Source organism: Hyaena hyaena, unplaced genomic scaffold (genome assembly GCF_003009895.1).
Source record: "Hyaena hyaena isolate Hyena2069 unplaced genomic scaffold, ASM300989v1 scaffold_295, whole genome shotgun sequence".
NCBI classification, from domain to species: domain Eukaryota; kingdom Metazoa; phylum Chordata; class Mammalia; order Carnivora; family Hyaenidae; genus Hyaena; species Hyaena hyaena.
In genome coordinates, this window is record NW_024080928.1 from 1,799,248 (window position 1) to 1,814,716 (window position 15,469).

The 15,469-nt window shown below is 36.8% G+C and overlaps 1 protein-coding gene across 3 annotated transcripts in view; it reads right to left on the bottom strand.

Annotated features, from left to right (window-relative positions):
* The window catches only part of RPS6KA3 (ribosomal protein S6 kinase A3), a 113,367-nt gene that overhangs the window by 71,209 nt on the left and 26,689 nt on the right, over positions 1-15,469 (bottom strand). For all 3 annotated transcript variants that reach the window (XM_039247386.1, XM_039247388.1, XM_039247389.1), the window contains exon 2: positions 10,899-10,955. In XM_039247386.1, coding sequence (XP_039103317.1) covers positions 10,899-10,940 — 42 coding nt within the window. In that variant the 5' untranslated portion in view covers positions 10,941-10,955. The remainder of the gene's footprint in view (positions 1-10,898; positions 10,956-15,469) is intronic.

Genomic DNA, 15,469 nt, shown 5'->3' on the forward strand with positions numbered 1-15,469 from the left:
GAAACAGGCTCCAGGCTCTGAGCTGGCAGTCAGCACAGAGCCCGACGCGGGGCTCGAACCCACGAACCGCGAGATCATGACCTAAGCGAAAGTCGGAAGTTTAACCGACTAAGCCACCCAGGCGCCCCTATAGTCATTTAATATTACAAAGTTCATGTCATAAGTAATTAATATATTCACAGTCACTAGAAATAAATAATAAGAGAAATGGAAGGGTCAAAGGACCAAGTTAAGAGAAAAGTAACACATTTCATAATTTTGTCTGAGGCCAGGCCTACTGTCAGTCACAAAATTACTGGATACCACCATGGTTCCTAAGAGGCACACTTTATCCCTGGTGAATAGTCTGAAAGGCCAGGATCACACTTTGGAAGGAAGAAGACAGTAAAATGAACACTTACGGGGTTCTTTCTTTGTGCTAGGCACTTAATTATCTCCTTTAAATCTGAAGCCTCAGAATAACATTTACCTCATACTGTAAAAACCATTAAGAGAATTATTTCCCTACTAAGCAAGAAATTGCTTTAATGATGGTTCTTGAATGACTGTAGAGACCTAAACAATCAAGACTCCCTGTTTCTTCAGCATGGATCATAAAGACATGGAGTCCTCTAGCCAGCTGAGAAAAGAGAAAATTCTGGAGTCTAGGAAGATACCTTGGCTTGAGATACTACAAAGTACTCTACCTTCTGCTATGAAGGTAGTCTCTCCTCAGCCCCACCAGAATAAAGGCTAAAAATAATCAAGTCTCCAGCAGGAGGGTGGAGAACAAAAGATACTGGCTAGAAAAAGTTAATTGGAGAGGAATTCAACAAATTATACATAAATATGGATTAATATGCAAACAATCCTGGGAGAAGGAGACAGAGGAAGGTGATGACTACCTGTTATATTTGAGTATGAATAAATTTAATTGGATAAATTTTCTTCCATTTTATGATACATGGAGGAAATAAAAGTTTTTTACTTCAGGTGAGTAAAGACAGGAAAGGACTGAACCTTTTAAAAACAAGAATAAAGAAAAAGAGCATTAAAATTCCAGAAGATGCAAAAGAAGTGGATCTAGGATGTGGGAAGAAGGCAGACTGCAGGGCAAAGAACAAAGGGAAGAAAGAGGTGAGGCGTGAAGGGAAACAATCCTGCCAGAATGAAATGGCTCTACCACAAACAGAAACCAGTGGACATGTTCAAGAGACAACACAAGGGCAGCTCCATACGTCAAGAAGGTCTGAGTGGAAGTATTCTGTTTAGGAGAAATGTGACTTTCTTTTATGATTATCATTCTGGTCAAACTGATTTAGCTACCTCTCACATTCCCCTCCCGACTTGGGCTTTTGTTCACACCATTTTCCCATGAGAATGCCTTCAACCAAATATTGACATTTACTTCTAAAAACCTATACCACAATTTTGTCTTCTGTGAATTTCTGCCTAATTACATTAGTTATACTAGTTTTATTTTAAATTCCAGTTAACTTAAATTTTTTATCAATGGTTAAATGGTGACACAGTGCTGCAAGGCTTATATGACAAACAAACAGCAGTACCTAGTACTCTTTCAGCCCTTTTCATTGCTCCCTCTGGTATTTATCTCTAGTCAACAACATAAGAAACAACAGGTGTCCACGAAGAAAAAGGGGAACCCTCTTGCACTATTGGTGGGAATGGAAACTGGTACAGCCACTCTGGGAAATAGTATAGAAGTTCCTCAAAAAGTTAAAAACAGAACTACCCTACTACCCAGCAATCTTACTGGTATTTACCCAAAGAATACCAGTATTTACAAAAATACGGATTCAAAGGGATTCATGCACCCTGATGTTTACAGCAGCATTATCTATAATAGTCAAATTATGGAAAGAGCCCATGTGTCCATCAATTGATGAGTGGATAAAGAAGATGTGGTGTAGACACACACACACACAAACACACAGGAATATTACTTAGCCATAAAAAGGAATGAAATCTTGCCATTTACAACATGGATGGAGCTGGAGAGTATTATGCTAAGTGAAATAAGTCCATCAGAGAAAGACAAATATGATTTCACTCACAGAATTTAAGAAACAAAACAAATGAGCAAAGGAGAAATAAAAGAGAGAGGGACAAAACAAAAAACAGACTCTTAACTATAGAGAACAAACTGATGATAATCAGAAGGGAGGTGGGTAGGGAAATGGGTTAAATAGATGATGGGGATTAAGGAGAGCACTTGTTGTGATGAGTACAAGGTGCTGTATCACTATATTGTACAGCTGAAACTAATATTACACTGTTAAATGGAAATGAAATAAAAATTTAAGAAAGGAAAAAGAATAACCTTATATTACTTCCTCTTGACTCATCAATTTCAGATTACCCTCAGACATGCTATTCTAAGACGACTTAACATTCATATTGCAAAGTATGGTTAAATCAATATTTAGCTTTTATAATTATTATGACTATGCAAACATTGTTCACTGCTAAGAAATATACTCTAGTTACATTTCTTATGTACAACTTCGATTTTCTTAAGTTTGCAGTTGGTTTGTTTTAATATTTGCTTTCTCGGTGCCTATCTCAAATTCTTCTCACTTTGCCTCTTAAGTGAATTTTCAATACTCCAACCTATTGGATAATTCATCACTTCTATTTTTTTCCCCCTGGAGACAGCCTTCCTGGAATCATCTGTCTGCTTCAATCTGGACTGAGTACTCTCTAAGCCTACAGAATGAACTAGTTTTCTGAAGCACCCTTTATTCATCACAAGGAACTGTCTTCATTGTGCTTATAAATGTTGGATCCTTTGTTGCCTGAATCTCATGTCTTTTTCTTAGTTAACAACCATCTAGTGTTGGCAGAGCCCATTTTCTAGCAACTTCCTAAAAATAGGTGTATGTTTGAAAATACCTTGGTTGAAAATCATTTTCACTAAGCATTTCAAAGGCATTATTCCTTGTCCTCTAACTCAATGTTGAAATGTTTGATATAATTCTTATATCCAGTCCTTTATATGTGATATTTAGAATAATCTCTAAAAGCTTGTCTTAGTCCATTTGGGCTGCTGTAACAGAATACCATACACTGAGTCACTTAAGATAATCAACAGAGATTTAGGTCAGAGTTCTGGAGGCTGGGAAGTCCATATCCAAACTGCCAGCAGATTCAGTGTCTGGTGAGAATCTGTTTCTTGGTTCATAGTCATTTTCTTGCTGTGTCTTCACATGGCAGAAGGGGCAAGCGAGTTCTCTGGGGTCTCTCTCATTTTTTTAATGTTTATTTTTGAGAGTGAGAGAGAGAAAGAGAGAGCAAGTGAACAGGGGAGGGGCAGAGAGGGAGATACAGAATCCAAAGCAGGCTCCAGGCTCCGTGCTGTCCGCACAGAGCCTGACAAGGAGCCCAAACTAACGAACTGTGAGATCATGACCTGAGCCAAAGTCGGAAGCTACAGTCGGAAGCTTTAATGGACTGAGCCACCCAGGCGTCCCTCTGGGGTCTCTGTGACAAGGGCACTAATCCCATTCATGAGGCATCTGCCCTCATGACCTACCTACCTCCTACAGGTTCCACCTCCAAAAACCATTACATTGGGGATTAAGCTCCAATATATAAATTTTGAGAGAACACGTTCAGTCCATAGCAAAACTTTCAGGGTTTTCTATCTCTTGTGTTTGAGAATTCACAATAATGATTCTTCTTGAGAGTAGGTATTTTTGTTTGTCTGTTTTTATTAATAGGCTTTCAGTATGCTACTCAAATCCAGAGACTCAGAGTACTCACGTTAGGGGAAATTATTTTTAATCTAAGAGCATGATTATCACTGTACCATCATGGAAGAAAAAAATGCTGCTAATTTAAATGTTTCAACACCATTGACTTTGACAAACATTCTGATTTTAGAGATATTAAAATGTGGAGGGGAAACAAGTATCTTACAATATTTCTTTAATAATATCTTCCTTTCCATTTCCCTGTTGTCTCTTACTAGAATGCCTATTAGGTAGATGTCAGATTGCTTCTCTTTCTTTTTTCCTCCTATTTTGTATCTCTTTCTCTTTTTCTTTTATGGGAAATAGCCTTAGCATTAGCTTCTAAATAACCTACTAAAATGTAAAATATTCCTATCTCATTTTTTTTTTTTTAAAGAGAGAGAAAGAGAGTAGGGAAGTGGGAGAGAGAGAATCTTAAGCAGAAGACAGAGCCCGACATGGGGCTCAGTGTCATGACTCTGAGATCATGACTTGAGCCAAAATCAAAAGTAAAACGCTTAACCAACTGAGCCACTCAGGCACCCTGCCACCCCAGTTTTAATTCTAAGAATTTCTTCTTTTTCTGATTATAAAAAAAAATAGCATCCTATTCTTATTTTGGCATTATCAATTTTGTCTCTTAACACTCAAAAGATATTAATTTGACTTTTCTTTTTTCTGCATTGTCTGATCCTTCAAGAGCTTATTTTTTCATTTGGAAGGCTTCCTCAAATGTCTAGTGATATCTGGCTTTTTAGTCATACTTAAAAATGAGGCACTAGAAAGTGGACCAGATGTCCTGGAGCTTGTCAACTGTCAGGCATTTTTGTAGGTTAACTAGCCAAGCAGCCAGCCTTTATATCAAAGATCTCCTAAATGTCAGTATCTGAAGGACTTTTATGAAGGACCATTCAATTTCTTTAGGAAAGAAGATTTTACTTTCCTGCCTGAAGATATGGTCCTGGTTGGTGCAATGGGTAAGGTAAGGGGACCATAACACCATTTAGTAGCAGGCTTTTACATGAACTCCCAGTTTCTAGCCCAGTGTCTCACCCCACTTCTTACTATAACTGGGGCTTTACAAGTCAAGCCAATGTGATTCATTTTTCTCTATAAAATACCTTCTATCTCTGCCAGGGGTAGGAAAGGGAAGAGAATGGAGGCTGTTTATGTTGACATTCAACCTATCTCTGTTTTCAGCCTCATGGCATTCCTCCACTTTCCATGGTACCTGGCAACCTCATCTTGAGCTCCTCTGGGGCTCTGAGGGTAATAAATAAGGCACTCTTCCTGCTGCTATGGCTCTCTAATAGCACTTAGGTACTTTAACTTAGGCCCTCTTGTTCTGACTTTTCTTTCTGCTTTTCATATTTATATGTTGTGGTTCAAATTACAGAAGTCTTCTAACTTCAAAGACCATGTTTCTGTTTCTTATTCTCTTTGCTGTTGTGTGTGTGTGTGTGTGTGTGTGTGTGTTTTTTACCAGAAGAGAAGAGGACAAAAACAACTTTATTTTGCCATTTAAAGACTTTAAGTTTCTGGGGCGCTGGGTGGCTCACTTGGTTAAGTGTCCAACTTCAGCTCAGGTCATGATCTCACGGTTTGTGAGTTCGAGCCCTGCGTCGGGCTCTGTGCTGACAGCTAGCTCAGAGCCTGAAGCCTGTTTCAGATTCTGTGTCTCCCTCTCTCTCTGACCCTCCCCTGCTCACGCTGTCTCTTTCTCTCTCTCTCAGAAATAAAACATTAAAAAAAAAAAAAAAAGACTTCAAGTTTCCCTTAAATGCTTATATGTCTCCAACAACCTAGCAGAGTTCTTGGTAACTAACAGAAATTCACCAAGTACTTGGCTAATGAATGATGAGATGTAGTCAGAGTACAGGCTAAGCTGCTATAACAAAAAGACCCCAAAACACAATGGCTCCAACAAGGTAAGTGCTTATTTTTCTCTCGTGCAACAGTCCACAGGTAAGAGGGTAAATTGGGGTGAAGAGGTGTCACACGATCATTAGGTCAATAAAGGACCCAGGTTTATGTCCTCTTGTTATTCTCCATCTATCCTATGGGTCTTACTGTGGACAAAACTGGCTATTCATCATATTCAACATTCGACGTTAAAAATCGGCCAATCAACCTACAAGAAAGACTACCAGTTGAAAAGCTCCATTGACACAATTATTATTTCACGGTTTCTATGTGCCAAGAGTCTGGGCTAACAAACATGTGAGCTTGGAAGCAGAATCCTTTTGAGTCAAAGTTCAGACGAGAATCTAGCCCTGGCCAACTCCTTCACTGCAATCTGTGAGACTCTGAACCAAAGGACCCAGTTAAGTTGGGTCTCCCAGATTTATAACCCATAGAAACTGAGGTAAGAAATGTATGTTGGGGGCGCCTGGGTGGCTCAGTCGGTTAAGCGTCCGACTTTGGATCAGGTCATGATCTCACGGTTCGTGGGTTCAAGCTCCATGTTGGGCTCTGTGCTGACAGCTAGCTCAGAGCCTGGAGCCTGTTTCAGACTCTGTGTCTCCCTCTCTCTCTGACCCTCCCCTACTCACACTGTCTCTCTCGCTCTCTCTCAGAAATAAATAAAACAGTTTTTAAAAATAAATAAAAAAAAAAAAGAAATGTATGTTGTTTTAAGCTACTAATTCTAGGGTAATTGCTACGCATGAAATACATACTAATACAACATCTCCATTTTTGCTATTTAAATTATCAGTAATTGACAAAATGAAAACTTTTAATTGTACATTAAAGGCAAACACAATTTAAAAGTATTAGGCTAATATATATTTTGACAATCTTTTGGATTTAATACCATGAAAGAAATAGTAAATATTAGGCTTTTATCTTATACCCAATCCTAATTCCTATAATCTGGAATGATCTGCTAAACAACTTCACGCACATTGCTAGTAATATTTTAGTCCTGCACCTTTTCAACCCTATGTCTAAAATGCAATTTTCTTCTGTATGTAAATGTTACTAATGTTCTAGGGGAAAGTATGAGCCATACAATATCACAATGGAAAATGTTTTTAAACTAGGGAGAATAAAAAATTTGAAGGTTTTCTTTCCAAAGAAAGTGTTACATAACAAAAAATAAGTAACTGGTGGCAGAAAAATCAGTATTAACGTTTATGGTTTGTTTTTGTGTTTGATTAAATGCTAATAAATATATACTACAGATGAATGAAGCAGAATGCCTCAAATGGCTTGGGAGGTGTAGAAATCTAGACTAAGTGTGAAGGTAACCTCAGGCACAGGTCCCATGCCTGGGTCCCTGTGCTAGCCAACACTTAGTTTATGCATTCATTTAATTAACAAGTACTTATTGAACACCTACTGGGTACTGGATTTAAAACAAGGAATGAGTCAGGCACGGTCAATGCCTCATGCAGCTCATAGTTCACTAGGGAATAAGTAAATAAGTAATGGAATCGAAGGTGGTATTGCCATTTAGGGTACTCACAGGTTGCTATGGAAGCACAAAGGAAAAACACTTAGCTTGAGGCGGAAAAAGAAATGGTAGTTGTGTCAGGAAGACACCTCAGTTGAAGTGATATCAAGCTTGAACCTGAAGGATGACTAGGAATTAACTGAAGGGGGGTACTAAGGGAAAAGAAATCTGGGAGAGGGACTATCACCTATGAAGGTCCAGGAGCAAAAGAGAACCTGATACACTGGAGTGAATGAGCTTTCAGGAGAGGGCAGAGGAGTGTGGCTGGGGATTACACAAAGAAGTACACAAAGGCCTTATTATACAGGGCCTGATAGCTCACACTGTACTGTCTGGACTTTATTAAAAGGAAGCCCAAAACTACTGAAGATTTTAAGAAAAGTACAATGATCTTACTCTTTCCTAAGTGACAAAATGTTCATGACAATTTGTATGATTTCTGAAAACTTTCCCAATATACTAAAAAGCATATAAGAACATATAACATTTTTATATACGAGCAATAACTGGATGGAAGGCAGCAGAAAAGAAATCTCACTTATAACAAAAACTACAAAATACCCATGAATCATCTTAATAGATTAATGTATAATACTATAAGAAACCATAAAATTTTGATAAAGGATATAAAAGAATATCAGAGTAAATGTTCTTGGGATGTGGAGACTCAACATTATTAAAATAATCTTCATGTTAATCAGAAAATTTAATGGAATTTTGATAAAAATGCCAATAACCTTTTCAGGAGTACTTGATAAATTGATTACTAAGTTCATCTGGAAGATATATAAGACCATAATTCTGAAAACTAAAAAGGCATATATATCTTGCCTTGCCACATATAAAAAACATAATAAAAGTACAGTAATTGAAAACGTATGTGAAACATTCAGGGATGCTATGGGGTGAACTGCGTCCTCCAAAAAGGTACGTTCCATTTCTAATCCCCAATACCTATGAATATGATCTTATTTGAAAATAAGGTCTTTGTAGACTTAATAATGTTAAGATGAGGTCATAATGGAGTAACATGGGCTCTAATCCAATGACTAGTATCCTTATGTGAAGAAAGAATTTGGATATGGAGACTTATAGGGGGAAAACGCCACGTGACAATGGAGGTAGAGACTGCAGTGATGTGGCCAAGGAGCACCAAGGACTGCTGACAGGCACCAGAAGCCAGAAGATACAAGGAAAGATCCTCCCCTAGAGCGTTCAGAGAACATTACCCTGTCAACACCTTGATTTTGGATTTCTAGTCTTCTTGACTGTGAAAGAAGAGAATAATTTCTGTTATTTTAAGCCACCCAGTTTGTGGCACTTTGTCAGGGCAGCTGTAGGAAACTAATACATGGAGGATATGGCAATTTTATATATGATAAGAGGGATCTTGAATGAGTAGGATATACAGATTTTATGTGTTCACTAAGTAGAGATTAGGACAAAAGGCTATTTGGAAAGAAAAGTGAGATTTCCACATCATAATGGGAACTAAAATTCCAAATAGAACACAGATCTAAATGTAAAACACAAAACCATAGAGGTGGCAGATGAAAATATAAGAGGATATTTTTATAACCTTGGTGCTGGGAAGAATCTTCTAATCAAAACATAAAACCCAGAAGCCAGATCTGACCATTTAAAAATGAAAACTTCTGTACACATACAATGAAAGACAACATAATAAGTGTTAAAAAAAATAGGGATAAAACATTTGCAAGAGACATTATAGACATGGAGCTAATATCCAGAATATATTTGGTCACATAGCCCATGAAGAGATAACAAGCAACCCAAAAGAAAGTTGGGCAAACACAAAAATACAAAGGCCAGTAATGCATGATACTCAACCTCGCTAATAATCAAATTAGATGCAAACTGAAATGAGAAAGTATTATTTATTAGAATGGCTTGAATGAAAATTAATTTCTAATAATATCCAGTGTTGAACAGGATATGCTTGAATAGATACTCTCATATACTAACATTTTTACAAACTTTTTGGTTTGGACAGCAATTTGGCAAAGTCTATTGAGATTTATATGTTCATACCTGTTGTTCTAGCACATTCTTCTCTAACACTATATCCTACTGAAATACAAGTTCCCAAAACTAAATAGGGGTAAAATTATATTAAGTGTACGACATGCATAAAATAGAATATTACGCAAGAATTTAAAAAGGGGGCGGATTGGGGCACCTGGGTGGCTCAGTCAGTTAAGCAACTGACTCTTCGTTTTGGCTCAGGTTATGATCTCATGGTTTCCTGAGTTTGAGCCCTGCGTTGTTGGGCTCTGCACTGGTAGCATGGAGCCTGCCTGGAATTCTCTGTCTCCCTCTCTCTCTTGCCCCTCCCCACATGTCCTACCTCTGTCTCTCTCAAAATAAACAAATAAACTTAAAAAAATTAAAAATAAATAAATAAGAGGCAGATCTTCATGTATTGCCATAAAAAGATGTTCAGGACTTAGCAGGTGAAACGAGCAAGCTGGAGAGTATATATATTTCATAAATATCAGTAATAATGATCTTATGTATGGAATAAAAATAAGTGAACTGCTAACAATGAATCTCTTACAGATGGGAAATTTATTAATTCATTCATGTAATATTTAACGAGTGTCTATTATATTCCAGTCACTGGTCTAGGTGCTGGGGACTTAGGAATAAATAAAAAAACAAGATGAGGAAGTGGTGAACGTTCATCTTCTACATTAAATATTTCTTTTTTAAAAAAAATGTTTATTTATTTTGAGAGAAAGAGAAAAGGAGAGAGAGAGGGAGGGTGGTAAGGGCAGAGAGAGAGAGAATCCCAAGCAGGCTCCACACTGTCAGCACTGAGCCTGATACGGGGCTCAAACTCAATGAAATCATGAGATTTTGACCTAAGCCGAAATCAAGAGTCAGATGCTTAACCAACTGAGCCACTCAGGCGTCCATACATTAAATATTTCTATAAAGAATGACCTTTATATTTTTGTCTCTAATGTATCTATGGTTAGTGTGATTTAAAAAAAAAAAAAAGCTTTAAGGTACTAATGAAAAACTTTCAACAACATAAAGCAAATTATTTTGTCATTCTCTTAAAATCAGTCTTATCAAACAGTTCTTTTTTAATATTTTATTTATTTTTGAGAGAGAGAAAGAGAGAGAGAGAGTGTGAGCAAGTGGGGTAGGGGCAGAGAGATGGGGGATAGAGGGTCCAAAGCAGGCTCTGCACTGAAAGCAAGGAGCCCTATGCGGGGCTCGAACACATGAACTGTGAGATCATGACCTGAGCCAAAGTCAGACACTTAATCAACTGAGCCACCCAGGCATTCCATTAAACGGTTTTTAAAAATGGCACTGGGAGGGGGCGCTAGGTGGCTTAGTCAGTTGTGTTTGACTCTTGATTTTGACTCAGGTCATGATCTCATGGTTCATGAGTTTGAGCCCCACACTGGGCTCAGCACTGACAGTGTGGAGCCTGCTTGGGAATTCTCTCTCTCTCCCTCTCTTGTTGCCCTTCCCCTGCTCATGCTCTCTCATTCAAACGAAATAAACTTAAAAAAAAAGGCACTGGCATATTCAAGATTATATTTTGGCAAAATTAAATCATAAAAAAACTTCTAAGTACCGTAAAATATTATTTTGCTCAGTTAAAAAAATAATACTTAAATTTTATGGTATCTGATTTATCTATATCCCTTATGATACAATATTTTACTTACAGTTTGTGGATTAATCTCCTCCTCTCCCATAGGTTCATCCATAATTTGCTGTCCATTCTGTGAAAAGTACAGCAAGGAGAAAGTTACCAACACAGATCTCATATCAGTTAAAGTTAAATGAAGGCAGACAAAGCAGAATCATAATAGGAATACTGTCACCCTTAAAGGATTCTAATGAAGTGCCAAACAACCATATAAGTATGTAGTTGCCAACATGCAACAGGCTGTGCTTTAAAAGTTAACTATAAAAACATTTTTCCATGGAAATTATATAATAAATGATGATTACCTTTCCAGGTAAGTCCTTGAATTTATTTTAATAGTTAAATGAATTACAAATAGTATTATTTAAATCTCACCAAACATCACTTACAATACTTTCTATGGCAAAACACATTCTAAAATCCAACTCTACTGATTGATCAGGGCAGCTGATTAGTTATTTTAGGGTTTGAAAAGTAAGCTAGATCTCCATATCAAAATCGATTCCAGATAGATTAAACATTTAAATGTAAAAAATAAAATTATATAAGTATTAGAAGAAAATATAGGTAAATAATACTTATGGGGTAAAGAGGGTGGAAGTCATAAAGGAAATAAATGACATTTGAGTTGATAAAAGTTTAAAATGTCATCTACCAGACACAAAAAAGATAAAAGACGAACCGATTACAAAAAAAGCAACATATGACAAAGGGCTGGTATCTTCAATTACACAAAGAGTTTTGTTTTACAAACCTGTAAGAAAAAATGATGAACCTCAACAGAAATGAGCAATAAGGGAAAAAAGAGTTTAGCCTTAGTACTAATCAAAGATATGTACTGGTAATGATTTACAGAAAAAACAACACCCAGCACTAGTAAGAGTAAGGGAAAAAGAGCACTCAGGATATACTGCTAGGGAAAGTATAAATCAGCACAACCTTTTAGGAAGATAATCTAAGTCTGTATTAAAACAAGTGTGCAAAGATGTACATACAAGAATGCTCACCATAACTTTTTCCAAAAAGAACTCCAAATTGGAAACCTAAATTCTTAACAATAGAGAACTAGTTAAATATATGATGGTACATCCATATAATGGAATACTATACAGTCATTAAAATGATAATAAAGATGTAAATTTATTGACATGGAAAGACAGTCACATGTAATAAGTGAAAAAGCAGTTTACAAAACAATATGGATTGTAATGATCCCATTTTAAATAAATATATACATGTTCCAATGTATATATTTCTATGGGAAAAACTCTGGAAGAATATACACCAAAATGTTAACAGTGGCTATTTCTGGGTGGTAGAATTTTAGACAATTTAAAATGTTTGTTTTTGCGTATTTGAATTTTCTGATGTGTCTACAATGAATATGTATTATTTGTATAATTAATAACAAAACAAAACCAGAAGTCAGGAACACAACATCTTGTTTAGTTACTTCAGTGAAAATAGGAGTAAGTGCCCCTGACCACTTGTCAATTCAACAAGTGTACAAGGATCTAAGCTATCCGTCTTTGGAGCATCATCAACTAGGCTATAAAAGGTAGCCCACCCATCACACTCCCCACATGAGGCAGATGCTCTGAATCTGAACTCTCTCTACTCTCCAAATCCCTATTTATCCATCCATTCATCCACCCCTTTTGTTTCATTCATTCTAAGTTTTAGGTGCCAAGCTGGAGATGAAAGGTTAAGAAAACATGGCCCCATCCTAGAGATCCATCCTAGAGGGTCTCACAGGTCTACTGACCCATAAAAGAGCACCTTTCATTTTCAAACACTCAGAGAGTATGTTTCTAGGTTAGGGGATGCCTATACGATATTAAAAGCACAGAAACAGTGCGAAAATGCAGAAAAGGAGGAGACAGGTATAAAATCTTTACTATCCTAAGACACTTGCAGAAGCTATAGTATTGCCCACTTCATGGTAAGGTATCCTGGAGATAACTCCAGGATATACCTTTCTACCAAAAGCCACAACCACTTACTCAATTAAATACTGATCATTTTAATCCAAACATCACAGACAAACCTTAAACTAGATCATAAGAATGCTGGTTTTGGAGTCAGACACCAAGATTCAAATTTCTGCTCTTACACTTATTATGAAGCCTTGGACAAGTTATTTAAACTATGCTTCAGTTTTTTCATATGAAAAGTAGAGATTAAAAAGTCTCATCTTCAGAGAGATGGTGATAAGGCTAAGTGAGATAAAGGATACAAAACCCTAAGTACAGTGTCTGGCACTTAATAAACAATCAACGGTAGCTATTTTAATTACATCCAAAATGCAGTCACCCGCTTCATGGCCCACCAATCTGCTACTTCTCCTGTATTTGCTATCTTAGTGAATGGGGGTGTACCATCATTCATCTTGAAGTGCAAACTAGGTTTTTTCATTAATTGTACCCAGAGTTCTCTTTCTATAACATAGATCTGCTGAATGGCTCCCCATTATTTGACTTTTATTTATTAAAATTTTTTTTATTTGTTTAAGGTTTTATTTATTTCTGAGAGAGAGACAGCATGAGCAGGGGAGGGACAGAGAGAGGGAGACACAGAATCTGAAGTAGGCTCCAGGCTCTGAGCTAGCTGTCAGCACAGAGTGTGACGTGGGGCTCGAACCCACGAACTGTGAGATCATGACCTGAGCCAAAGTTGGACGCTTAACCGACTGAGCCACCCAGGCGCCCCGTTGACTTTTAGAACCCTTGGTCTAACTGAGCTGCAATTACATTTAATATGGGAATATAATTTGAGAACCATCTGTTCCCTGTAATTTTCAGTGCATACAAAGCAAGAATCACAACTTATAATGTACTTTCTAAGGCAAACTGGTATAGTAAAAACAGCACTAAACTTGGAATGGTAGACCTGAGATAGAGCCCTAGGTCTACCACTTATAAGCTTTATGATTGTGGGCAATTCAGACTGTCTCTAGCCTACCTTATCTGTTCAAAATGGGGATACCTACCCTGTCTACCCAAAGGGTTAGTGTTAGACACAAAACTGAGATAACTCAAAAGAAAATACTTTATAATTCATAAAGAACTGCACCAATGCAAATTACTATTATTAAGGTGAGCTGGCTTCATGGGGACAAAATAATACTTCCATAAAGTCCTTTTAATCTTTGAATCAAAAAAAGTTTAGGATTGGTAAGAGATCTTGAAAGTCTTCTGTTCCAAATAAAACATCATATGCTTCAGTTCTTTCTTTGCCATTCTACCTAGATTTGAACACTATCAGGACAAGAATGTACTACCTCACCTGGCAGCCTACTAAACTATCTCAGAAAAAGTACTGGCTGCTAGATCAAGATTCTTCATTATATAGTACTCTTCCTCAGCTACCAATTCCCTTTAATAGGATTTTTAATATACGATGACTAACTTGTCTGTAGTCTATCTGCAAAACCACAGGAAGCAAATCTACACTGTGACTGTAAATCATCCTGAGTCTGTTCTTTAGCGGATAACTCAAGTTCTTTCAAACATTCCTTTTAGACAGATGAGACTATCTTCTTTTCTGAGCATGCACTCAATTCATCTTAAAGGGTGGTATAGAGAACTGCATTCAATTAACACTCCAACCTTGAAACGACCAATGCAGAGTAAAGATCATCATAATCTTCCTGTCCTAGATAATAAACTTTTATTAATGCAGTTCTGCCTTTTAAAATGTCCAAAACACATTGCTGAGTCATATTAAGTTTTCTGTCGATTAAAAGCTTGTCTTCTTTCTATTGCAACTAAGTCCTGTACTTGTTACACTTAGTCTCATGAAGAAAGCCTTAAGTTTTTGATTCATCTGTTTCTAGTTGTGATCCTCTATAGGATTACTACAGCTTCTACAGGATGGATTCTGAATCTGCTAATCAGCCTCTTCACTATTTTTATCTTCATATAATCCATAAATTTTACAATATATTTTCTTTTCTAAGCTCTGTACCCAGCTAATTAACAGTAATATACTAACAAAGCAATCTGAAAAAAAAATTAAGTGAACCATGATCTAAAGGCAGTTTATGCTCTTTTGCAAAAATATCAACTTCCTTTGTGAGTTTAGCAAAGACTGAAAATTTTGAACAATTTAATTTTAAGGCAGGAACACATAAAAGCCAATGCTATCCTACATATTGGTGAAGCTTTACAAATATCTACTTTAAAAAGCACTTTTACTTCAACAAATCCTTTGTATCATTTCATCAAAATAAAGATTCAAATGGTATCTATTAGAAATGAGCATAATTACTCCTGTAGCTAAGAAGTTTCCTCTTTGAAAATGACCTTTGGCTTCACTAGAGATTAGGTTACAATGGGCCATCAGTCTGACTTGATATTTCAACTTCTATAGTTTCAAAACACATGTGATCTGAACCTCACTAGTACCAGGTTTAAACCTCCGCTCTGTTACCTGATCTTGGGTACGTTACTCAACATTCTGAGCTTCAGTTTGTTCATTTGTAAGATGCATATAATACTACCTCACAAAGATGTTGCAATTAAATGGATACATCAAGGAACAATAGATGCTCAAGTAAATGCTACTTCCTGTTCCTTCTCTTTTGCC